The sequence below is a fragment of the Ictalurus furcatus genome, chromosome 5 (assembly GCF_023375685.1).
Source record: "Ictalurus furcatus strain D&B chromosome 5, Billie_1.0, whole genome shotgun sequence".
Classification (NCBI taxonomy): domain Eukaryota; kingdom Metazoa; phylum Chordata; class Actinopteri; order Siluriformes; family Ictaluridae; genus Ictalurus; species Ictalurus furcatus.
The window spans coordinates 27915207-27942106 of NC_071259.1; the positions used below are offsets into that span (position 1 = coordinate 27915207).

Here is a 26900-nt window from a genome sequence, read left to right on the forward strand (position 1 = left end):
AATCGAACCGCCAACCCTACGATTAGTGGGCAACCCGCTCTACCAATTGAGCCACAGCCGTCCCTGATGATGATGTTTTTTTTTTGCAGGTCGACCAAGAGACTGCAGCGATATCTATGCTAGTGGACAGCATGAAGACGGGATCTACTCCATCTTTCCCATACATTTCCCCGCAGGTTTCCAGGTTTACTGTGACATGAGCACCGAGGGAGGTGGCTGGACGGTGAGTCCTGGTTGTTTGATTATCGATCCCTAGACATACTTGACCTGCACATGAAGATCTTCATAATGAGTTTTTGCTGAAGTAATGACTTGAAGCTGTGCAGCCGAGGTGTATCCAAAGCCAAATCAAAACGGAAAGCAGACCAAAATGTCTGCTTTTTCTATATCTTAAAAGGCATCTTAAAACCTTAAGAACTATATGCTATAGATCCGTGCTATTTAGTGCCATGTTACATACAATTTCTTGTTTACAGAAGCCTGGATCACTTATCATAGGCTACATTGACTGAAAAAATGTTTCTGTTTCAATTTAACTCTAATCTTTCAAAACAAAAACATCCCAGATATTCCATGTGGTCCAAGACTTTTGGACCCCAATGTAGATATACAAATATGGCCTCAAGTTTGTAGATTTCTGACCATCACACCCATATGTGGTTCTTCCCCAAACTCTTACCACAAAGTTGGAAGCACACAATTGCAAAGGATGCTGTAACATTACTATGTCACTTCACTGGAACTAAGAGGCCCAAACCTGTTCCAGCATGACAATGCCCCTGTGGACAAAATGAGCTCCATGAAGACATGGTTTGCTAAGGTTGGAGTGTTAGAACTCGAGTATCCTGCACAGAGCCGTGACCTCAACCCTACTGAACACCTTTGGGATGAACTGGAACGCCGACTGCACCCCAGACCTCCTCGTGCACCATCACTACCTGACTTCACTAATGCTCTTGTGGCTGAATGGACAAATCCCTACAGCCATGCTCCAAAATCTAGCTGAAAGCCTTCCCAGAAGAGAGGAGGTTATTATAACAGCAAAGGGGGACTAAATCTGGAATGGGATGTTCAGCAAGCACAAATGAGTATAATGGTCAGGAGTCCATAAAAAAAACCTTGGATCCAAGCCATATACTGAAAAGTCCCAGGTGGAAAAAAATAAACAGTGATTAATAAGCATATTTATGACTGAAGTTAATCATTGGTTATAGCAATACTCTACCTATTCCTCTCACAGATGCTGATGTGTATGTGTGTGTGTGTGTGTGAAAAATTAAAACATTTTCTAAAACCATTAATCCACTGTGCTTATATAACTTGTCTCTATCTCGCATGGAAGGAGTGTAGGCTGATGACCTAGAACCCATTGAAAGGGAGTTAAATGGAGAAATGTGTCCATAGTTAATTTTTAGAATATTCCACCCACGAAAGGTATCAACCGCACTTAGCTTGATTGTCAGAACAATACTGTTGCAGATATTTTCTGATTTCATGCTTTACCATTTCTGTTTGGTCATTACTCTGAGGAGGTAATCTGTTCAAAGATCCATGTTAACCCCAGAGTCTCACTACAGGCTGCTTTCTAAAGACGCGAAATATCTGTTGGAACAGGCACTGGCCAAAGGTTTAACATGCCAGCAGGACTGTTTTGTGGAGCCTTAGACAGAACTTACATGACAGCATGCAGTCCTGCACCAAGTTCTGGTGGTCCGGGAAAATGAAGACTGTAATTTTGTGAAATTTTACATCAATTGATAAATCATTCATAGACATTACAGTGGTGCTTGAACGTTTGAAAGTAGAATTTTCTACATTTCTGCATAAATATGAGCTAAAACATCATCAGATTTTCCACACAAGTCCAAAAAGTAGATAAAGAGAACCCCCTTTAAAAAAAAATGAAACAAAAATATTATACTTGGATATTTATTTATTGAGGAAAATGATCCAATATTACATATCTGTGAGGGGGAAAAGTATGTGAAGCTTTGTTTTCGGTATCTGGTGTGACCCACTTGTGCAGCAATGACTGCGACTAAAAGTTTCCGGTAACTGTTGATCAGTCCTGCACGTCGGCTTGGCGGAATTTTAGCCCGTTCCTCAGTACAGAACAGCTTCAACTCTGGGATGTTGGTGGGTTTCCTCACATGAACTGCTTGCTTGAGGTCCTTCCAGAACATTTCTATTGGATTAAGGTAAGGGACTTTGACTTGGCCATTCCAAAACATTAACTTTATTCCTCTTTAACCATTTTTCAGTAGAACAACTTGTGTGCTTAGGGTCGTTGTCTTGATGCATCACCCACTTTTTCTTGAGATTCAGTTCATGGACAGATATCCTGACATTTTCCTTTATAATTCGCTGGTATAATTCAGAATTCATTGTTCCATCAATGATGGCAAGCCGTCCTGTTCCAGATGCAGCAAAACAGTCCCAATCCATGACACTACCTCCACCATGTTTCACAGATGAGATAAGGTTCAAGCATTAATGCTATTATTTTCACATAGAGTTTGTATACGAGTATGTTTTTTACTCGTCGATACCAATACTGATACCAACATGATTAACCTACTGTACTTAGTAGTAAGCAATCAGGGATGGATGCTTGGTTGCTTGGTCGATGCAGTATGCTGATAATAATGAGCTCCTTGTGCCAAGTTATGTTTAAGATGTTATATTGTTTATACCATATCTTTAATATAGAGGCGTGAGACTGGCTGACCTGAGTGCACAGAGCAATATCAGTGAGCATGGTCATTCAAAACGAGGGCCGTGAATTGCACAAAGTTTAGTGTGAGAGGAAAAGGATGTGCAGTTGTGTCAGCGCCGGCAGAACGGAAGTGCTCCCATGCTATCATTTCTATGTGCGTTACCTCACTGCTCCATGCTTGCGAATCGTACAATTCACGATACCTTGCGCTCGTTTTTAACGCCCACGCTCGCCGATACTACTGCGCACACTCAGGTCGGCCACTTTGTGCTCTGATTTTGTTTAAACGCTTCGTAGAAATCGTAGGAAGATGCTGTAGTTTCTCGTCTCGGTATTATCTGACAGCACAGTTTGCATTCTGCTTTGCTTTGACTGCCAGTTGTGAAATACATACAGATTGCCATCATTTCATGTCATCGGTTTATTAGTGTGACAACATACACCAGACTTATGTCACATACTGTCATGTTGTATTGGATGTTGGTACCTGCGTGATTACAGATCACTGCAGCCCTATTTTGAATCCATTATCCTGGCAGGCAGTGTTTACTTCTAATCTTGGCCCTTGTTTTAACTAATCAGTCTGCATTTGATTCAGGATTAGGTGTTTAATTTGTTGAATTTCTTTAAGTGATTGGCTAGTGGATGTAGAAAAGATAAAACCATGTCAACATTTCAGTAGTTCAGACAGACTCTACAAAGAGTTATGCCATCACATCATCACGACAAGACATTCAGAATGATTAAAAACACGTATTTTCTTGATTTGCCTTCATTGTCACGTCTGAAGTAGGGTGGAGCTCTCATTTTAATCAAATGTGCTTAGTTCTGTGAAAGCGTTAGCCTCGTTTTCTTTCCCTCCCAAGCGCATCAACATCAGTAGGATCCTGAAGAGGAAGAATGGATCTGTTATGAGGAATTAATAGTCGCAGTGCCTCTATTCATCATCTCTGGCCTCCAGCGTTTTATTGCTGATGAGGGTGAGCTGGAGAGGAGCAGATTGAGTTCAGACAACAGAACAGAGAGAGGCTGGAGAAAGAAGTGAGTGAAGGAGGGAGGTGGTGAAGATTGAAGATCGGTATGGAGAAAGATGGAGTGGGACTTCCTGGTTCTCTGACGTACACACCCTTCAGGTCTCAGCTCTGTTTATCAAACACATACAAATGAAACACCTTCACACTGGTTTATTTTTCCCCCCCCCGCTTCACATACCTTCTCTTGATATTTCACTTCCATTTCATTTTTGCCACAAGGAATAGAGGAAGATGGCTAGAGTGAACCGAGAGAGCCTAAAATTAATTAAAAAAACAGGACGTCTCTGTAACACACAGTGGTTAATTGGAGCAGACACTTTTGCTGCCAAAATCAGATGTATAAACATCTGTGGAACAGCTGTGGCTGTCAGGCATGTCTGCTATAATGACCCTGTTCTACCTCAGTATGTACACAGGTGCAGTCCTTAAAAACGACAATTCCAAAACTTTCCCAAATCAACAAGCACTAGACAGACTTGGAGAGAAAAAAAAAAAAGTCAAAGTGGTGCTTTATAATATTTGTAAATAACCCACTTTCACTCTCTGTTTTATAGATAAAAAAAACAAAAACAACAACAACAACAACAACAAGGAATTTTAATATGACTATAAACAACCTAGATGTACTGCCCAGTAATCTACTGCAACATTAAACTACTGCCTCTAGCACATATCATTCAGCAAGGCCAGAAAAAAATGAAACCACATACACTCTAAGAAGAAAAAAAGATTCAGTTCAGTGCTTTGTTTCATACTGAAGCTTCCCATTACAACATGTGACTAGTCCTGTTATGACCTTAGAATAAAAGCATGCGTGGAACCTTTTTTCATTTTTTTGAGAATATAGACCTATTAATACCACCATTAGAAACATCAAATCTGAAGGCAGCCTGGAACGTTTCCTGACGTCATGTCAAATAACATTTCCACCATTAACACCCAAAGCCTAAATGTCAAACCATAGCAGAGTTGGGCGGTGTTGCTAAAAATAACATCCTAGACATCTGAGAGGTTGTATATTTCTTCAATCAACCAAGCAGTCCTTCCAGATCAGTGAAAAACAGAGAACCATGTGCCAAGAAAATGTAAAACTGCAAAGCATTTCACTCTATGTAATGCAATGTATGCACTCGGAGAAAAAAAAAAAAAAACGGTCTTTGAAAATCGAAGCTTATAATCCAATAGGATTGCAAGTGGTGGAAATGAGCATCCTTCACAGGGTGGCTGGGCTCAGGCTTAGAGACGACCGGGTGGAGTCGCTGCACCTCTCCTCTCCGTTATTCTGGCATCTGGCTAGGATCCCTCTTGGACACCTCCCAGGGGAGGTATTTTATCTATTTAGATCCATCTGTACTAGATGGAGAGAATATATCTCTCATCTGGTCTGGGAGTGCCTGGGAATCCCCATGGAGGAGCTGGAGTAGGTGGCCAGGGAGAGGGAGGTCTGGGCATCTCTGCTTCGACTAAATGGAAGAAAATAGATGGATGGATGGATTGCAAGTGGAACAGCTTTGGGAAGCAAGGAACCCTTGAGAAACCCTTATTTCTTAAAGGTTCAGCTGCACATGAGGGTGAGTCAAATGAAAACCTTTTCTTCTTTTTAGGGTTTTTTTTTTTTTTTGCATAGTTTTTTTTTACAAATAAGTATCACGAAAGTGCAAAATTTTTCCATATAATCCCCATTTCTAGTAAGGATTATTCTATTTGTATGTGCAGCCAGTGAAATTAAGGCTTTCATTTGACTCACAATATAAGTCCTTGCTTACAAAGGTAGAGATACACTACAGTATAAGGCCAAAAGTTTCTGGTCACCAGACCATCACACCAACACATATGTGCTTCTGAACATTCCACGCCAGATTTTCTCCCCCTTTAATGTAATAATAACCTCCACTCTTCTGGGAAGGCTTTCCACTAGAGCTTGGCGAATGACTGTGGGAATTTGTGTTCATTTAGCCACAATAGCATTAGTGAGGTCAGGCACTGATGTCCGCTGAGGACGCCTGGGGTGCACCTGACATTTCAGTTCATCCCAAAGGTGTTGAGGTCAGGGCTCTCGAATTCGTCCACTCAAACCTTGGCATACCATGTCTTCGTGGATCTTGCTTTGTGCACAGGGGCATTGTCATGCTGGAACAGGTTTAGGCCTCTTCGTTCCAGTGAAGGGACATTGTAATGTTACAGCACACAAAGACATTCTAGATAATTGTTATCTACATGTTTCCAGCTTTGTTTAGAGAAGGCCCACATATAGGTGTGATGGTCAGGATGTTCACATACTTTTGGCCATGTAGTGCAGTAAACATGTCTGAGCTATAGTGACTATAGATACCTTTTAATTCTTAACCATTACTGATTAGTTCAGAGCTATAAGTAAGACAATTTGAACTGGTGAACAATTTGAAATGCTTTATTTGACCATTTTGGACTATTTCTGCAGACTTTGAACAGATAAGATCTCTGTTTTGAACTCAAAGTAGAGAATAAACACATCTTTCTTTGTCCATTCATCTTTAAACATTCTGTTTTTGTCATCCACTGTTTTTTTTAAATTTTTTAAACAAGCTATGTATTCACTTTTCAGACAAGAAGTCTGTGAAAGCGTCTCCCTTTCTTGATAATATCTCTATAGACATTTAATAAGAGTTGTTGTTGTTTGTTTTTTGTAAAATTAAACATTAAATGGGAATTAATGGTCAGAGGAATTATTCGAACCAATCGTCTGGATTTTACAACATAATACCTCATTTTCAGAGGGAAAATCTCACTTCAGATGTTACTGATGTCGTGCCTGCACATTGCGTAACCTAGACAGGAAATCAGTATTCACCTGTCATTTTGTCACTTTCTAGTGTGAATGTAGAATTATGAAAACTCTACAAAACACAAATGGAGCTGGAGATCCATGCCGCTTGCTGAAGAGCGTGACGATCCTGACACAGTTTGGACCTCTGTCACTGTCTGCAGCTTGTGAATGAGATGATCTGCTCTCATTCAGCTTTATAAAGCTAGAGAGCAGCGAGAGCAAAGTGGTGTCAACTTTCACACAGATCGGGAGCAACAGTTCAAACACGTGGGTTTTTTTTTGTTGTTGTTGTTGTTGTTGTTGTTGCATGGGCTCTGTTTGCACAGGATGTGAATGGTGTTGCAAAGGATTTATTTATTTATTTATTTTCACTTTGAGTTCAGTCGTTTCAACTGTGTGAGGATCCAAGCTTCAGGAGATTCTTTCACACAGTGACACGCTGTGTTTGCGTCAGGTTGGTGCTTCCGCTGAACCGTGCTAATAGTCTCCCGCTGCACTGTGGGATACCGCGCTGACAGTTGGAGCTTCAAAGCTCATTTAACAATGAGGGTCACATAGCGTTTCCCTTTCAGCCGCCTTCTGGCATTTTCTAACTTCTGATTACTTTACACTTCAATTCATTGGTTTGTCTTAAAAGGTTGCTGGGGTTTTTTTTTGTGTGTGTGTGTGTGTGTGTGTGTGTGTGTGTGTGTGAGACCCAACATAACATTTTTTTTCAATTGAAATGGCCTCAGGCTAAATAAAGTGTTAGGCAATAATTAAAATCTTCATTAAATTCTGGCTCCATTAAATATCTCAAGGTCTAAGCGGAATTGCTTTTCAGCCTTTTCTGAATTTTGTCTATTCGTTGTGGAGTTTTATTTATTTACTTTTTATATTGATTTTATTTATAGAGCCATTGTTCCATATAGCACATCTGTGTCACGTCACGGGAGGCTGAGACGGGTACAAGTGCAGTAAAAGCTTTCATTGAGAGGCAGGCAAACAAATCCAATATGACAGGCAGAGACAGTATCCAGAAACAAGGGTGGGTCAAGAGATGGACAAAGAATACAGAATAGGTGAGGTAAAACACACACACACACACAAAAAAAAAAACAGGTGAGAAGTCAAAAAAAAAAAAAAAAACAGAGAAAAAAGCCTCGGTGAGGATCACACTTAAACACTTTTAAACACTGAACGATACTTCGTCCTGGACGAAGAAACACATGGGTTTAAATCTACAAAGGGAAACTGAAAGCAAGTGAGACACATGAGCGAGACAACCAATGACCTACAATACCAGTGTAGGGGTCTAACCCCGGGGTCCTGACGAAATTCCCCCATAGGCCCTTCTCTGTCACGGCCCCCTAATAATCCCCAACTCTGAATTGGCTACATCACTCTCTCCTCTCTTCTCCTCTCCTCTCCACTAATATCTGGTGTGTGGTGGGCGTTCTGGCGCACTATGGCTGCTGTCGCATCATCCCGGTGGATACTACACACTGGTGGTGGTTAATGAGATTCCCTCCCTCTTACTATGTAAAGCGCTTTGAGTGTCTAGAAAGAAAAGCGCTATATAAATGTAAGGAATTATTATTATTATTATTATTATTATTATTATTATTAATGACAGGACATGGGTGGAGATAGGACATAAACCAAAACAAAAACACGTGATAATGTAAACAATGTCATGTCAACCTGGAATCGTGCGCTATGGGCAGGTTAAGTGCACTGAGAACAGGGGAAGTACCTGACAATCTGCTGTATGCACTCATACCTGATTACACACACACACACCTACTGCTTGAAGCATTCCCAGGCATGAGAAGTGGATTGTTTTTGTCTTTCTTTTCCTCAAAAAGTTTTTTTTTTTCAAATGTTTGTGAATTAAACATGAACAAAGAAAACAAGTTGTTGTTTTTTTCTGTCTCAGTGGCGGAAAGTCAAAATGACCCATGAACACTACATCTATTGCTAAGTAACTTTTCAGGTATGAAATATGTTGAGGATGACGTGATGCTACAGAAGCAACAGAACTGTTCGACTAAACTTGTTCTGCTACAGGAATCTGTCTAAATCACATGATAAAGCAAGATAAAGAAATATAGCATGGGAGTGGAAACTGAAGCAGTGTTTGGAGGAAGTCCATCCACCCATCCATCCATCTTCTATACCGCTTATCCTTTTCAGGGTCACGGGGAAACCTGGAGTCTATCCCAGGGGCACAAGGCGGGGTACACCCTGGACAGGGTGCCAATCCATCGCAGGGCACACAAACACATACACACTCACACACCCATTCATACACTACGGACACTTTAGACACGCCAATCAGCATACCATGCATGTCTTTGGACTGGCAGAGGAAACCCCCGCAGAGAACATGCAAACTCCGCACACACAGGGCCACGGCAGGAATCGAATCCCCGACCCTGGATGTGGACGTGCCGACCACTAAGCCACCGTGCGCCCTGGAGGAAGTCCATGGCAATGGAATGAATGGCGTTGATCTTGCTTCAGTCGTCTGAATCTAGACTGTTTTATCTTTTTTTGATAGAGATGCAGGAGACGTAAAACTCCTTGAAAGAAGGCTTTCTTGCACATCTCCAGCTCCGACCTCCTCTTCAGTGATTGCTGTATTTTTTTTTTTTTCTGCACTCCAAACTCTGAGATGCAGCTCAGCGGAAGGGTGAAAAAAGGATCCATTTTTATGCAGGAACTTTAAAAGGTGATGAGAGATAAAAGGACCATTAATACTAGAGAGCCTTACTTCTCCTTTTCTCTTTCCATCTCTGTGGTTTGAATTTTGCATGACCACTAAAGGTCTGAAGCTCTAAGGATTTATGGAATTGCTCTATTTATATTCTCAGAGCTGGAACAGCAAGCATGTAGTTTAAGGTTAGTTTAAAATGACTGAACTATGCATACTTAATCGTACAGCCTTGCCACTGATCGCTCAGAAACTAGTATTTATTTCGTTGTTTTTTGGTTTTTTTTTGCAACTATATCCTGCCGGCTAGCTTCAAGAATGATCATCATCCTTCTAGTTCAAACCGCACGCTTGCCTGAGATTTATTTCATTTGCAAGACAATATTGTATTATTGATGTTATGACTTTTATTTGGTAAAAGGAAGAGAAATGCTTTATTTATATCAGATGGCTGTATGACTGGAGGGAAGGTGCCTCTACTGAAATATTCACCATCGAGGGAATGGCACAAATGTTTGGTCAGAAGTATGACAGCATTCACTTTTGTGTTGTGTTTCTTGAGGAAAAGTGGCAAACAAAATTCTCAGAGTGCCGCAGAGTTTCGAAAGCTCCCTGGGTTTCTTTTCAAACTCAGCGGGAGTTGGCGCTTTATATGTTTGCGACTGAAGTCTGCATAGGATTCGCAATAAATTGAGTTTCCTTTAAAGCACACATTTTGCTTTTTCATCTACTCGGAAAAGCAGCAGGCCTTGAGGACATTACTGCTGTCCAACTTCATTATCTAACACCGGCTCCCGCTGTCACCTTTCAGAGGCTCCATTAATCCCAAGACATTACGGATTGACAGACCTTAAGCTATTTGCATAAACCCAAAAGGATGGACAATAACAACATCTAGAGCTCTATATACATCGCGCCGGAGCCTTTTTTTTTTTTTTTCCAAAACATGAGGACAGGATCTTCCAACTACACTTTTGCAGAAGTTACTTATGAATAAAAGGTCATTTATTGGACATATGTATAATTATGTCCTTCATAGCTTTAACATTTGAATAATCCAGAAAGGTGGCCTGCTGAGGGATGATTAACCCTACGTTATGATTATGATCTGAAGATGTCTCCAAAGTGTCTAAGCATCTATTAACAGCCAGTGTTGTTGCAGTCAAGATGATGACAATCCATAACAAGGCAAGACCAACCAGAGCAAAACTTTAAAGATGTAGCGTTTGGCTGTTTTCACACCTAGCTTGTTTGCTAATGTCTGCACCATAGTTTGATATTTTGTGACATTTTTTAAATAGGCTGCCTCCTTAAATAAGTGCCCACCCCTGTCCTTAAAAGGGCTGCCTCCTTAAATAAGTGTCCACCCCTGTCCTTAAATGGGCTGCCTCTGTAAATAAGTGCCCACCCCTGTCCTTAAATGGGCTGCCTTCTTAAATAAGTGCCCACCCCTGTCCTTAAATGGGCTGCCTCTGTAAATAAGTGCCCACCCCTGTCCTTAAACGGGCTGCCTTCTTAAATAAGTGTCCACCCATGTCCTTAAACGGGCTGCCTTCTTAAATAACTGCCCACCCCTGTCCTTAAATGGGCTGCCTCTGTAAATAAGTGCCCACCCCTGTCCTTAAACGGGCTGCCTCCTTAAATAAGTGCCCACCCCTGTCCTTAAATGGGCTGCCTCCTTAAATAAGTGCCCACCCATGTCCTTAAACGGGCTGCCTTCTTAAATAAGTGCCAAACCCTGTCCTTAAATGGGCTGCCTCCTTAAATAAGTGCCAAACCCTTACCTTAAATGGGCTGCCGCCTTGAGTACCCACCCCGGCCTTAAACGGGCTGCCTCATTAAATGAGTGCCAAACCCCAGGCCTTAATCGGACTGCTTCCTTAAATAAGTGCCCACCCTGTCCTTAAACAGGCTGCCTCCTTAAATAAGTGCCAAACCCTGTCCTTAAACAGGCTGCCTCCTTAAACGAGTGTCCTGCTCAGAGCCCTGATAAACAAAGACATCTTATACAATTGTGTGCTTAAAAATTCATGGCAACAGCTTAGGGAAGGCCCACATATTGGTTATCATGGTCAGGTGTCCACATACTTTTGACCATAAAATGCGCTTTTGATAACATCTCATGGGCATATGTTCAGTCAGTCACTCAGTCAGTAAGGTTAATTTCCTAAAAATCCAATCCTTCTTCCACCAAACAATTAAAAAACCGAGTGCAGAGCTATTGTCTTCGTCACACTGCATCACCGTGTGAATACCATTTCAGCGTCTTGAATACATTCAGAAAGGAAACAGCTGTCTTTGTATTAGCTTGAATGACGAACAAGGCAATGTTAACCTTCGTACTGAGAGGGTATAGCTGTATAAGCTAGAAAACACTCACTATGTCTTGAAGACAAAACATGGCCTCGTCTGCAGATATGTGCTAATAAAGATTGCGGAAAGGTCTTTTAAAAAAGCGCCTCAGGAGTCCAGGCTTGTGCACGAGCCCAGTTGCTATATGACTGTTCTTACTCAGTTTGTCTTCCTAGTGCCCTCGGTGCCTATTTATGTGACAAATCTAGGTGCAGAACGTCAAGTGCTGTGTGAATAAACGGCCGCGAGTCACGGATGGCATCTGTAGCTGTTCACCTCAGATGCTATCCGGATAATCCTCGATAACCTCGACTGGATTTCCATGATTTGCAGGTAGAGGAGCTGCAAACGTCCATTGTCACGATTCAATCTGAATCACATTAACAGGGTGTTTAATTGCTAATGGGTTGCAGATGGTTGCAATGATTTCGACTGGCCGCTTTTCCCTCTTCAATCTAATTGCACAGACTGCATATTACATAATTAACAAGTATTTACAGATTGCGCTGAGGGTATATTAATCCCTCTGTTCTTTGCCATGTTCTTCTTGGACTCCAAATGCCGAAAAGCTCTCCAACTGACATTTATATTTAGAAATCATGCCGAGTGATGGACAGCAAATTAAATCAGGGTCAATACGGTGATAACGTTTTTAACCGTTAAGTTAAAAAAAAAAAAAGAAAAGAAAAAAATGAGGGTTTTTCTGTGTAGTTTTGCTACAGTGATTGAAGGAGCGATGGAGAGCGCCGTGTAAAGTGGAAGCTCTTTTGTCGGGAATGGAGTTATTGGATGTACCGGATAAGCACACTCCATAACGTGAAGGGAAATGAGCTGGCATGAGTCTTCTCACGTCAGTGGCATGCATCATTTCAGAATGTGCTATCTCCAGTTTCCTGTTCTGGATTAAGAGCCTGCGATGATTAGGTGTGTGGTGACTCAGCGGCCTGTGTAAGCCTGGTTCTTTGAAGTTGGTGTGTGTGTGTGTGTGTCTGTGTGTGTTGTCTTAATAGCTATGAACCTTTTTCCATGGTACAGTCTCAACAACTGCCCCAAATGAAGACAAAGGAAAGCTAGTTTATTGTCCAGAAGTTTGAGAGACAACCAGAATAGGCTCAGTGCTGACGGTAAAAGCGATTTCGTTATTATGTCGTCATCACAGCACAACACTGTTTGCATAAAAATGACATCTCTGTGTGTACATATGTGTGTCACATGCTGCTTAATTGTGTGCTACCAATCAGCAACAGACACTACTTTCCCGCCCCGTTGAACGCGTACCAAAAACTCCTGGTACACCTAGTACTTTTGATACCATTACATTTGGACTTCACTAAGACTTGGGCTACACATGCATACTGAGGATTTAACACAGGTATTCCACACATCTCTACTCCGACTACTGACTTAAGTGCTATTCAGAAGAATTTTGAAATCATTTCGGCGAGAAAAATTTATGTATGTTTTAAATAAAATTAGACGTGTCAAAGCATGTTGCAGGTAGAAAAGTCTAATTTTTATGTTTGCCAGCTACAGTGAAATCTGATGGGCTTTCCCAGGCTGCCTCACATCCATCCATCCATCCATTTTCTGTACCGCTTATCCTACTCTAGGTCGTGGGGAGCCTATAGCTTATCCCAGGGAACTCGGGCCACAAGGCGGTGGATACCCTGGACAGACACACACTCACACACTACGGACAATTTAGAGATGCCAATCAACCTACAACGCATGTCTTTGGACTGCAGGAAGAAATTAAGAGTATCTGGAGGAAACCCCCGGAGCACGGGGAGATCATGCAAACTCCGAGCACACATGGCAGAGACGGGATTCGAACCCCCGCCATATTAATTCTTTCATTCATCTACAGTAAAAGCTTTATCCTGGTCAGGGTCATGGTGGATCTAGAGATATATCCCACACCACCAGGGGGCAGTGGTGGCTTGGTGGTTAAGGCTCTGGGTTACTGATCGGAAGGTCGGGGGTTCAAACCCCAGCACTGCCAAGCTGCCACTGTTGGGCCCTTGAGCAAGGCCCTTAACCCTCTCAGCTCCAGGGGCGCTACCTCATGGTTGACCCCAGCCTCCTGACATTCTGGGGTATGTGAAGAAAAGAATTTCACTGTGCATATATATATGTGACTAATAAAGACTCATTATAAGATGGGAATACACACTGGATGGGACACCATGAATTCACACCTCACCAATTCACCTACTGGCATGTTTTTGGAAGGTGGGAAGAAACCAGAGAACCAGGAAGAAACCCATACAAAACCTGAGAGTAAACCAAGCTCAGGATAGAACCAGGAATCCTAAAGCGGTCCGCTGTACTGCTCTGCCGCCCCGTTTCAACATATTACCGCCAGTTGGAAAGAGTGACTATAATTACCCTTTCGGCTTTTGTTTGTAATTCTGTATTTCAGCCTTGGTCGCTTCTTCTAATCAAAAGAATAGCAGCAAAGAACACTTGACTTCTTGTTCTCGTCCTCTCTTGCTCTTCCTCTTTTCCATGATCCTGTTTCTGCATTCTTTGATTACTCACTGACAGTCAGAAGAAAAAAAAAATGCCCAAATGGATGCTGTCCTGCTGCACTTGGTACAATACACATTCTGGACTAGTTGTTTCTGGACACGTTCCTACCATCCCATTGATTAGTGCTGTTATTAAGTATTTTCTTTGAATGTGTTTTATAAGGCATCGTCATTCGTAGGAATAGCAGAGTATAAATAAAACAGTTGGTTCTTTTGACTAATCTTGTGGTTAGAAGCAAGAAAAGCTCAAGCGTCTCACTTCGCCTCTCCGCTGTGCCATCGATGCAAACAACCGAGGGTCAGAGATCTGCAGAAGAGGTTCTGTGGACTCTATGTGTCTCCCCAAGAAGTTAAAGGTTCTATCTTCCCTGCCGAATGCTGTCATTGATGGACGTGCGTAATTTGGATGGTGTAAAGGAACTATAGAGAGGCTGTAAACTGGGAAGAAAATACAGCAATGCTTTTAGTCTACTACATTCCTGTGCTATATTTTGGGGCTATGCTCATTTAATAAAGTGGATCGATCACTGTAATCACAGAGCGTGTGTTTCTCGTTGTCTTACAGCAGGCCTGCAGTACTTCAGGAGACAATAACTGCACTATTGAATCAGATAGGACCCAGCTGTGTGGCTGTGGGCCCACTCACTTCTTCATTGCTCTCTCCTCAATGTACTTCTGGACCCCGTACAGAGGAGGCGGAGCTGAGTCGATTGACATGTTGACAAGCGCGTCCTGCCCTCAGTGCTCACTGGCTCACTGTGGTGTTTGTCAGTGCAGTAGATTGTCATCATCACACTGCTGTACCTTCTTGCCTAAAGAAGCAGCCTGCTGGGAGGAACTACAGAAGCACATGCTTTGTTTTTCTGTCGTTTTTGCTGCAGGGCTTGTTTTTTTTTTTCACCTTTTGTTCTTGGTTGGCAGTGAATGAAACCAAACCTACTATTGCCCAATAACGCCCCAAAGAAATGAAGATCTCTGGTGCAGCCTCATCATAACGAAGCTAAAGCCGAATCCTGGACATTTTCTCAAAATTAGAAATCCCGGCCGGACGCTTTTTTAAGGTCTGAAAAAGAGGACGTCCGGGAAAAAGAGGACGTATGGACACCCTAACAAAAACATTTCAGAGAACAATGTGTGTTCATTTCTACCAAAAGTTATTTGCACATGCACCAGGAGGTTGCTCATGTGAGCCACGACTGGCAAGAGACGACCGGAACTATAATCAAGCACCTGTCAATATTGTGTTATGTCAAAATATTAATTTCTTTGCTTTTAAATGAAAAAAAAAAATGTAATCCTTATAGTATTCCCATTACACTTGCACGAAACTGTTGTTCACGGTTTTTCACAGTGATGTTTGTTGGCAAATGAGACCTTTTTTGCTGTACTCATGTTCGACTCACGTGAATCGAAGAGGGCTTTAGCTGAATGTGCGTTGTGATGACGTCACATGAAGCGTCTCGGGGCAAATCTGCGGAAAATCCGGGGTAATTTTGAGAAACTGCAAGCACCTCAGAATATTACGGAGTTTGTTTGATTTTGCGTTCATTTCTGCGATTGCAAAATGGCGAAATCCTCGCGGGACTGACATTAAACATTACTAAATGGTTAATGCGGTTAAAACTAATTACAGTAACGATAACGAACATATTATTTCCATATACCATTATCAATGTTTACAATATGAATTACTTAAACTACTTAAAAGTCTTAATTTATGCTTCACTTATACTTAATGTATTAATTAGCAAATATTTCATGACATAAATTATAAAAATGGATTGTTTTGGTTCTAAAAGCTTCTTGGCTGAGCCTCGATATACACTTAAGCCATTGCTCTGTACATAATTTTTGCCCTCGTATGTTGCTTAGCAACCAGACCTTAGCAGTTTGCGGTACTGTTTTGTGAGCATTATTAATAATGAATGAAATGATTTATGGAACACTTTATGTGATCACATTAAGACCACACTTTCCTGTGATGACGTCATGCTCTTTGCTTTTGCTTTAATTAATCTTACTTAAAAAAGAGAATAAACAAACAACAAAAAAAGGAACTATAAACAGGACAAACATTAGAATTAATAGAACTATGAAGCGGTTAAACACACGCACACATATTTACTGTGCAGTATCCACACACTCAGAGCAAACTTCCTACAACCATTATTCTGTAATTCAACAAAGTTGTCCCTCGAGGTTAAAGCCAAACGTGACAAAAGTAGACAAAAGTGAGCGGGAGTACATGGCAACGCAGTGTAATCTGCTGCTGAAGCTCATCTGAGCTGAAGGACTAGTGTCAGCTATTGTGTGCTCCGCTGCCAGTGGACATTCATTACAGGGAGAGAAATTGCTTTGTGGACACACTGTGTGAAGGCTGAAGCAGATTTATGGTGGATATGAAGAGAAACATGAGGAAGGAAATATCACACACCCACTCCCACTCCATCTAATGCCATTATAATGTATGTTTTTTCCCCGTTTACCCTGCGTATGAGACGATAAGGTCAGCAAGTTTGCTGGGGAGATGTTACCCAAAGCTACACCCTTTATTCACAGCCAATCATCTCTACCACAGGAGTGCTCGCTCGTGCCGGGCAATACATTCTCTTTTCAATTGAACATATTATCGCTTTTTAAACGAAAGCCAGTCCGTGCTGCCCTAGTGGGAATATCCTTGTGAAATATTTATTAAAACACACGAATTTCGCTGTATTTGAATAGGTTTGTCCTCATGGTGCAATGAAGATTTAGAACTCTTGCTTCTGAAAGGTGACTCGGTAAGTAGTTACAGAGATTATGCTGAATAATTAAATTCTCTTTGGTTCCTTTGTGGATTGGAGGAGGATTGAAAGAGAGGGTTTATTCTGAGACGAGCCACAGCTATTCATTTTAAATGCAGCCCCGAGCACCTGCATGGAGCTCTCGCATGCTGTCTCGAGAGAAGTGCTGTGCTTTCCAAGACGCTTGAAAGGTGCAGCTCCCAGGCCTCACTGTTGGATCCGGGTTCTACACTATACGTCCACACGAACATGCCTTCAGTAACAGCTAAACCACCGTAACAAGCTTATACTGAAGCACAAACCGTTTCTTTCAGTAGGAGGCTGTCGATCGCTGACAAACACACCCACGGAGACAATATTATGATTTCGAATTCAGGCCAGAGGATGTGTCGACATCATTGTGGATTCAATTTATATAGTTCCCTGATGCGTTTGTGTGTATAGATGTGTGTCCGAGTGCGTGTTCTCGTCCTGACGGAGCAATGCTGAGCACATGCCCTTGCCTCCTTTACGTTACTATCCAGGGTTTTTTTTTTTTTTCCCATTGCTGGTACTTTCAGCAGTCATTGATCCACTGCTTGCTTGATTAATTTTCTTAAAGGGCATCAGCAGTCAATTAGTGCCTGAATTACACTTTAAATTCTGATGAGGTCTTACCTTCACACCAGTTTACTTACAAAGCCCCAAAACCTTTTTTTTTTGGCAACTCATGAAAGGACATCATGTCATGTAATACCCTATATGGCCAAAACCATCACATCCTTATGTGCTTTTTGAACATCCCATTCCAGATTTAGTCCCATTTTTTTTTCTCTTATAATAATCTCCACCCTTCTGGGAAGGTGTTCCAATAGATTTTGGAGCGGGGCTGTGAGGATTTGCCCATTCAGCCACAAGAGCATTAGTGAGGACAGGTATTGATGTCGGGCGATGATACAGTGTTCCAGTTCATCCCAAAGGTGTTCAATGGGGTCGAGGTCAGGGCTCTGTGCAGGACACTCGAGTTCCTCCAGTCCAAATTTGGTAAATCATGTCTTCATGGACCTCACTTTGTGCACAAATCCAGTGAAGGTTAATTGTAATGCTACAGCATACATCTTATACAGCGGTGTGCTTCCAACTTTGTGGCAACATTTTGCTAAGGCCCATATGTGGGTGTGGTGGTCAGGTGTCCACAGAATTTTGGCCCTATACTGTATCTATTTGAAATAGGGGTATTTTATTGACTATGAAGCAGAGATATCAAATATAGACATAGATTTCTTAGGTTTTGCTCTTGGCAAAAACAGAGGGTGTGCTTGGTCAGGCGGAGGGGCTTGAGCATGGCACAGGATTGGTTTTCTATAGACTCAGCATTTTTATTTTTTATTTTTTGCCCTGAGAGGAACAGAAGAGAGCAATGATAGAGAATAATACCGGCTGGTGCTTTGGTCTCCTCATTGTACTACTGTATAGGTGCAGTTAAAAAAGTTGGATTGTTATTGCACACAAATAGTTTCACTCAAGTTAGATACTGTATGAATAAACGTCAAATATCTAACTGTATAAAATCTATTGGAATCAGTATCTCGCGGTGGCGCTGGGGGGTGGGGGGGTGGCGGGGTGGTAAGGGGGGGCTTATAAAAATCAGTCATAAATAGAGAACAGAGTGTTAAATGTTTCTGTCGACAAGCAAACTCTTATTGCCTAACATACAGTACACTGATTATTGATTCAGTGTTCATTTTCATATATATTACAATGTACATAGCTATTTGTGTGATGACAACGTTATCCTTCAAATCTTCAAGCAGAAATGTTATACCTTTATTTTCATATGTCTGTGCTCCAGGTGTTCCAGCGCAGAGAAGATGGCTCTGTGAACTTCTACAGGGAATGGGCCGCGTATCAAGAGGGATTTGGCAAGATTACAGGAGAACACTGGCTTGGTAAGTCCAGCTTTCAGGAATTATTTCCATTTCCCGTGGTTTTTTTTTTTTTGTGTGTGTGTTTTTTTTTCCATGAAAGGTATTCTTATCATGATGGTATTTTAATAAACAATATTATTGTATACGAGCAAGCCAGAGCTTTTACAAATGAAGTGATCATGTTAGCAGACAACTGCAAAAGCTTGTGGAGCGGATTTTTTTTTGCTTCCCCGCTGAGCAGTTAACAATATGTTGAAGTTGGTAATTGCTTCAAATTCAGATAAACATTCGGCGGTTAGAAGTAAACCGTTTCTGAAAAGAAAGTTTGGGGAAATATTATTTATAATTTTCCTCACAGAGAAGACAATTTCTTAGGTGTTGAAATGACACGATGTTTAAAAAGCCATGTATCATTCATTCATTCATTCAGCTGACCATAAAGCTTCACTGTTCATGCTAGTCAGCTAGCAAAATATGAGCTAACCTGACAGGATTTCTAAAATAATTTCGATGTACTCAAATGTTTATGTCTATAATCTTTGTTGCTAATACAAGAAAAGTTAGCTAACAAGCCTGGATGCTAGCTTTCTTATTGACGGAAAATGTTTTTTATACATTTTGGCAACCCTGCTAACTACCAAGAAGGCATACTCTCGCTAGCTAAGCAACTAGGCAAACAGTGCTAGCTTATGAAATAGGATTTTGCAGTTTTAACTCTTTTAAAATGACTTTCTAGTTTAAAAAGTGTATACAAACCTTTGTTTTATTAGGAAATTGTGCTAGTTTTCCGCTTGAATTGGAGCTTTACTCTTAGTAAAGTGTGCCACAGAGAAAATGGCTCATTTCAGTACACCTGAGGTAAAGATGTAGGAGAGGGGGAGGGGTGGTCTGTATCCGCATTGCCTTCAGTGGCGCTGAGGCGTTGTGGTATTTTCTCTGTGCTTTGTTCTCCTGTCCACATGAGAACAGCATTTTGGGTCAATAAAATGCCCTTAAGGGTGGAGAAATGTAAAAATTCTTTTCTTTTACATGTGGATGTGAAAAACGTTTTTGAAAAGGCTGACGTTACACCGTCAACCTACACATGCCTGTCGCAGTTTTTAATTAGTTATTATATACTAGGAAAGCATGCATTCTTTGCATGTTTTTTAATAGTTTTTTTTGTTTGTTTGTTTGTTTGTTTGTTTTTAGTTGTTACCACCCTGGCCTGACATGCTCATGTGAGCATGTGAGGTTAAAAACTACATTTTCATAAATATCCATATGGACAAGGTCTGAGACTGAGCCAGTCACCTAACCAGTGTTTCCATCCAACACTGCGCTAATATCCCAATCAAATGAACCAACAGGTCCAAACCAGCATTTGGTAGAAAAAATAGTCCAGTATTTTTTAGAATGTACATGTCAAAATGTCCTCCATTTTTCCCTAAACCAGAACGCTTACTGTATGTCCACGAGGTAATTCAGTTAATATTTAAATGGTGGGATGCCTTTTCGTAATTACTGGCATACGGCAGCTCAGAGATCTGAGCACTTACCGAGATTTGTTGGGATGTAGATGTAGGGAAGACAGGAAGAGTTACTGGGTCAACTTGAGCAGGAACAGACTGAGATTATAATGAGGAGAGATAAAATACAGAGGAGAGAGCGTTATCAGGAAGTGATCCTCTTGCAAAAACCACACCAGTGCTGCTCCACCGGTATTAATGCGAAGGGAGGTCCTGAATTAATGACATATTTCTTTCAAAACTGCTGACCTGTGCAATAATGTCCTACAGGGAGAGAGACTGTAATGCCTTTTTTTTTTTTTTTTTTAAATCTAATTCTTACTTGCAGAGGTTTAGCAAAGGGGGGGATGGAGTTGGTTAACATAAAACATACTGTATACAGATGATTAAATGCATGTAAAAATGACATGTCTTACTTGATTATATTCTGAATACGACACCGCTTCTACTACTGTCTGGCATCCACCCAAGATGCGTGAGCATGTCGCACTTATCAATTTAATTGTGCAGAGTGATTTTATTCAGTATATTTCCTTATCATGCCTGAGATTAATTTCTGGCTACAGCTTTCAGGGTTTATTGGCAGAACATTTACAGCGAAACATTTGGAGGGAAGTATTCTTTTCCACCGCATCGTGACAGAGTTGATGATGGATTCAGAGGGTGGAATTCACATAGATTCTCTTGAAAAGAGATGCAACAATAACAGTCCATTTACATGACTTTTATGGCATTTGGCAGATGCCCTTATTCAGAGCGTCTCATTTATACAACCGAGCAGTTGATCAAGGGCCCAACAGTGGCAGCTTGACAGTACAGGGATTTGAAATCACCTTCTGACCTTCTGATCTGTCCAGTGTCTTAACCACTAATCTACCACCACCCAATGTGTCTCATAGCTACAGGAATAGTTTCCTCTAGAAACGAACATATAAGTGCTCTTTATACTGACTGATGTGTATATGCAGTATGTGTATAAATGGGGGTGTCTTTCTGTGTGCATACGGTGGACCTTTTCTTTTCTTTTTCCTTCCAACATAAAGAAGATAAATGACTTTTTATTTATTTATTTATTTACTGAAAGGTTTCTTTTACTTTATCAGCATCAGAAGATGGAGAGCGTTCGTCAAAGTGATTCACATTGACTTATAACACGGCGTTATTGATTTCGCAATACCGCTTGGTCAGGAGATATCGATGAACTTTTTATTACAGATGGCAGTAGTGCTTACTGCAGTTCAAATCACAAATTATGGGGTTAATGCACAAGTTATTACACGTTAATGCGCTTGTTATAGTAATACGTTATCATTTCTATAATAACAACTTATACATGCTCGTGTAATGTGGATGTGCCATATCATCTAATATGTCTAATAATAACCAAATGTTCAAATTTGAAAGAAAAATGTATAATCGTTGCTATGGTGAGGATTTCTGTAAAAAGTTGTTTAATTAAGGTTCACGGAAAGAGACACTCCACAGTGTCAGTAAGTTTTTCACAGCCGGAAAGTCTTTAAGACAGAGAGCTATGCTCTTTTTTGTTATCTTGTTAACATGACAAACTGTCTTATTCAATTCAAGAAAGAGAGAAAAAAGAGCAGCTGGTGAGGGAATGAGAGTTCATAGCGGCGATAATTATGGGATTAAATTTGTGCCAAAAGTATTGAACGTAATTTTTCAAGAAACGAGCAGAAATATACAATGAGAAAGAAAGAAAAGAAACACTCTGAAACTGAAAACAATGACGTCAGTGGCAAAAAATTAACATGGTCTTCAAATAAACAGCATTCTTTTTTAATAGTTTTCTAAGATTCGTTTTCGCTAATCAATGTTTATGAATGCGCTGCCAGAGGTTGGTTTTTTTTTTTTTAGGCTTTCAAACTTTGTTTGCTCTCCACAAATTTACGTTTACCATTCTGGCACAAATCTCATGTGTGTCCGGGGCTTAACACACGGCGATTTATTCTCATTGGCTAGTGAAATTTGGATTGACGGCTCGAATGTCCATCTGAGGAGGAGGAGAATGATGACATTGATGATCACGACGACGCGAATGCCACTCCTGAGAGCCCATCTCGAAAAAATAGTCGTATGAGACTACTCAAACCTCAAATATTAATTACAAACGAATATACTGCCTAAGTAAGGCCGTGCAAACACTAGAACTATACAGAGAAGCGCATCGAGAACGCTGTCCAAAATTTGCGCCACTGAAGTCTATACTTCTGGTCAGGGAGCTTTCGATCTGAATCTCACTAGCCAATAAGAGTAAAGCACCGTTAAGCCCCGCCCACACAACTGATTTGTGCCAGAATGGCGAATATAAACTTGCGGAGCGTAAACGAAAACTCTGGCCGCGCATTCATAAACCATGATTAGTGTAGGCGAAGCTTAGACAACCGTTAACACAGAATGCTGTTTATTTGAAGACCATGTTAAATTTTTGCCACCGAGTTCACTGAGTGTTTTTTCTATATTTTTGTTCGTGTCTTGAAAAGTTACATTCAATAATTTTCCACAAATCTTATCCTGTATATAACAGGAACGGATTTGTTTCGTGAACAACATTCAGTGTAACAATAAACTGTTAAATGATACAACATGTCATTCGTTAATATGTCATTATTGTAGTCTTGTAGTCATTTCTGTGATATAATAGAAACTAAACTCTTAGGGATGTACTGTTCGTGGAAAATAACCTCCTTCGGAGTGGTAACAGTAACTCCACTTCCTGTCAGTCCACATCACATCGTTCTGTTGTTGATTGTTTTCCTATAACAGCATGCATCCTCATATTTCATTCTTAAACACCTCTAGCTGACAACACTAGTTTAGAGGCAAATCTGGAGTCTTATTTATTTTGCTGTTCAGTGCAAGAGTGTGTGCCTTTGACCATGTGTGTAATCATGTCCAGTAATGTGGAATGACAGGCCTGTCGCTCAGTGAATGTGAGCTTCCTGAGATTGATGATCTTTATGAGAAGAGGAATGACATTTCCCATGGTGGATTATTCTGGCTCCTGCACTATAAAGAAGCCTTGCCTGTAGCACTGACCTGAAGTCTGGGCCTAAAACCTATGTCGGTGTGTTTGTCTGGATGCCAAGTGATGCCCTTTTTCTGTGGACTGAAGAACCTAGCAGATCTGCCTGATAATGGAGCTCTGGGACACCACTGCTGTCGATGAAGATTAGCATGAAACTCTCAACCATTTACTAATCAATAAGACATGAGGAACTTGAGCGCAATTAACCTATGGGTCCAGAGAGATGAGCTGGGGGGGGGGGGGACGCATAAACAGTACACAGGCATCAGGGTGAGTGAGAGAGAGAGAGAGAGAGAGAGAGAGAGCGCAGGCCACAGGGCCTTCAGCAAAGACAGCGAAGGAGAAAGAGAGAGACACATACATCCCATCTCTGACAAATTAAAACAAGGAACTTTTATAACACTGCAGAAACTTTGCCAGTGCTTAGGGTGAATATTCAAATCGTCATAGCAGCTCATTAGCAATGAGGCAATTCATTATAATAGAGATATAAATATTAATGTAGCTTATGTCATCAAAGGAGTGGGCTTGAATTGCCATGCTATAATTCCCCCTTTGTTGTGCATCATCACATCTACTCACAGTCCTCCTATCAGAGAAATATAAATAAACTTGGGCTTTTATCATTAATTATTGAAGCGAATCATTGTATTTTAGTATATATTCTCACTCTCTTTCCCAAATACAGTGCTCACACAAAACTCAAGTGCTCATTAATAGCTCATTTTCCTAGCTTACATACCCACACATGTACCACACACACACACACACACACACACACACACACACACATGTATATAGTATTATGAAACTAGGCGTATGAGGGGAATCTACAAATCCAGCCTTCGTTATGATACAGATTCCGAGTTTTTTTTTCTTTTCTTTCCGGTACTAATAAAAGAGCAAGAAAACTGACCTTTGCTTATAAGATAGAACACTATATTGCCAAAAGTTTGTGGACACCTTACCATCACACTCATATGTGGTTCTTCCCTAAACTGTTGCCACAAAGTTGGAAGCACACGATTGTATATAATGTCTTTGTCTGCTGTAGCATTACAATTTTTGTTCACTGGATCGAAGAGGCCCAAACCTGTTCCAGCATGACAATGCCCCTGACTGCACCCCAGGCCTCCTCAGCCAACATAAGTGCCTGACCTCACTAATGCTCTTGTGGCTGACTGAGCACAAACGGACCACAGCCGCACTCGAAAACGTAGTGCCTTCCCAGAAGAGTGGAGGTTATTGTAACAGCAGAGAGAGGCTAAGTCTGGGATGGGATGTCCAAAAGCACATATGATTGTTACCATCAGGTGTCCACAAACTTTTGGCCATATATTGTATAAGTGATTATGTTGATCGATTTTCTTTCCTCTGAACAAATGTGTCGAACTGTTCAGATGGTGCAGAAAGTGTTCTTTGGTGGATATTTGGATGTTCACCAACTCTAGCTATCATTAAATGTCCATCAAAGGGCCATTTTGAAACATTATAGAGCTCTATGTGACACCCCACCCATGCCAGTCATATTCATTTACACACTTCAGTATCTTTGATTGTTTAGTAAACAATAAAATAAAAACAACTGAACAAGAACTGTGTACACACGGAAGTAAAAGCCCCACTCCCACCCCAAATATCTCCTTATAGAAGATGAAATATGACCACTAGACCATTAATCTACTTAGCATGAGGAAAGGTTTGAACTTCTTCATTGGATGTGATAGTGATAGAGTTGCTATAGTTCTTAAAATAACTGGAGTTGAGTAAACAAGCCATGATAAGTTGTCATAGCTAGTAAGAATGTGTGCTAGCTAGTAACTTAATATGTGTTAGCCTAACACTTTTTAATTTAGATACTAGCCAGCTAGCTAAATGAACAAAAATCCAATTAATTAGCATTAATGACATGTTACCTGTGTTAGTTTCTCTATTTAGTTGCGTAAATTGCAGTTTGTATTGTTTTCACACCACATGGGGGCCACCTGCAACTGTCTGATACATAATCCATCATTTTTTTTTCATATTTATTTTAAAACTCATGAGTCCCCCTGGTGGTCCCTAAGTGACTACTTGAAAGGTTTATAACCAAAAAAAAAAAAGACCCTGCCTCAAAGTTTCTACTGAGAACCATCTCTGAAAGAGGAACAGTCTGTTGTAGACCTTTGAACCTTTGAAGGATCTACCAGAGCAACAGGGTGAAGAAAAGTTCTAGAGTTCATTTTAGTATTTTTTTTCTAAGATTGTACTTTTTCTAAAAACCTTTTCTAGTTAATGGTTTTTCACTTCTTTCAGGTGCTAGATGAAAATTCTTTCAAGCGTATATGCTTGGAAAAAAAAAAAAAAAAACCCATTACAATGCTAGAACATTTTATTAAACCTGTATCTCCTGAAGTATTTTTGGAAATAAGTCCTTAATGATGTTTACCTGATACCGGGTACTGCACTCCTGAAATCCAGCCCAGTCCTGAATCATCAAAACTAGAGCACCTTAAATCCACAATCTCACAGAAACAGCCTTTGCTTGTCTGATAAACCCAGTGATGGTGTGCGAGGTCAGAACACTGAGTCATCACCTCTGTGAAGCTTTGAGTGACAGAACGGAGCTGTAGTGTATCACCTTCTGAAACGGTTCTAAGGTTAAACGCTGTAATGCTGGAGAGAAAAGTATAGTAAGGAAGTTTGGTGTGAGAGCTCTTTTAGTGACATTGAAAGCGCTCAATATTTTGAGCTGGAATTGAGTAGTCATGTCTTATTGTTGATTGTACCGCAACACATTTGAGTTCTCCGTTCTGATTGGGCAGAAGGTGTTGATTAATTCTATAACAGCAGCTCTGGAAGTAGTTCCAGCTGCAAGGCAAATCACAGTTTTACATTAACGAACTTGTTTTCATACATTATCATTTCTATAGGACTTGTATTGCAGATGCTCGGCGCAATCTAATAATAAATGGCTGAATTTGTAATACTATAAATAATCAGTCTCAATCTCACTCTCCCAGGGGGAATTCACCAACAACATCTGGGAGTAGGAATTCGGCTTGAAACCCAGTCGTAGTCTATAAGATTTGTGAATGTTCCTAATGCAAGGCCTCACACAAGACATCATAGACACTGTGATGACACAGGAAGTAAGGCTGTTCACGTGTAGTTAAAAATCAAGCCTTTTAATGTAGTGTAAAAGACTTTCATTACCAAGAGCCTCCAAATTCTTTTACAGTTTAATTTCGCTATTTCTTGCATTTCAGTGTTTCATCTGCCTCCTCTTTACCTTTCATTTCCTTTCAAAGTAGTGTGCTAAGGACACATGGAGTGGAGCTTGATTGTATCGTGTGAACCAGGGACCATGGAGCTATGAGGCAGCAATGCTACACGCTGAGACACGGTGCCACCTTTAGTTCGGTTTTGTTTCTCCAAATCTGTTTTAGCAGCAGCACTGACCTCATTACTACCCATTTTTGCTCTTGGTCCTTTCCAGCACATTTAGTACTGCTGACTCCAGTAGCATTTCGATCCGTTATC

The 26900-nt window shown here is 40.8% G+C and overlaps 1 protein-coding gene across 2 annotated transcripts in view; it reads left to right on the forward strand.

Moving 5' to 3' along the window:
- The window catches only part of LOC128608122 (fibrinogen C domain-containing protein 1-like), a 92261-nt gene that overhangs the window by 37824 nt on the left and 27537 nt on the right, over nucleotides 1-26900 (forward strand). For both annotated transcript variants that reach the window (XM_053625581.1, XM_053625582.1), the window contains 2 exons: nucleotides 90-223; nucleotides 18749-18845. In XM_053625581.1, the coding sequence (XP_053481556.1) occupies nucleotides 90-223; nucleotides 18749-18845 (231 nt within the window). The remainder of the gene's footprint in view (nucleotides 1-89; nucleotides 224-18748; nucleotides 18846-26900) is intronic.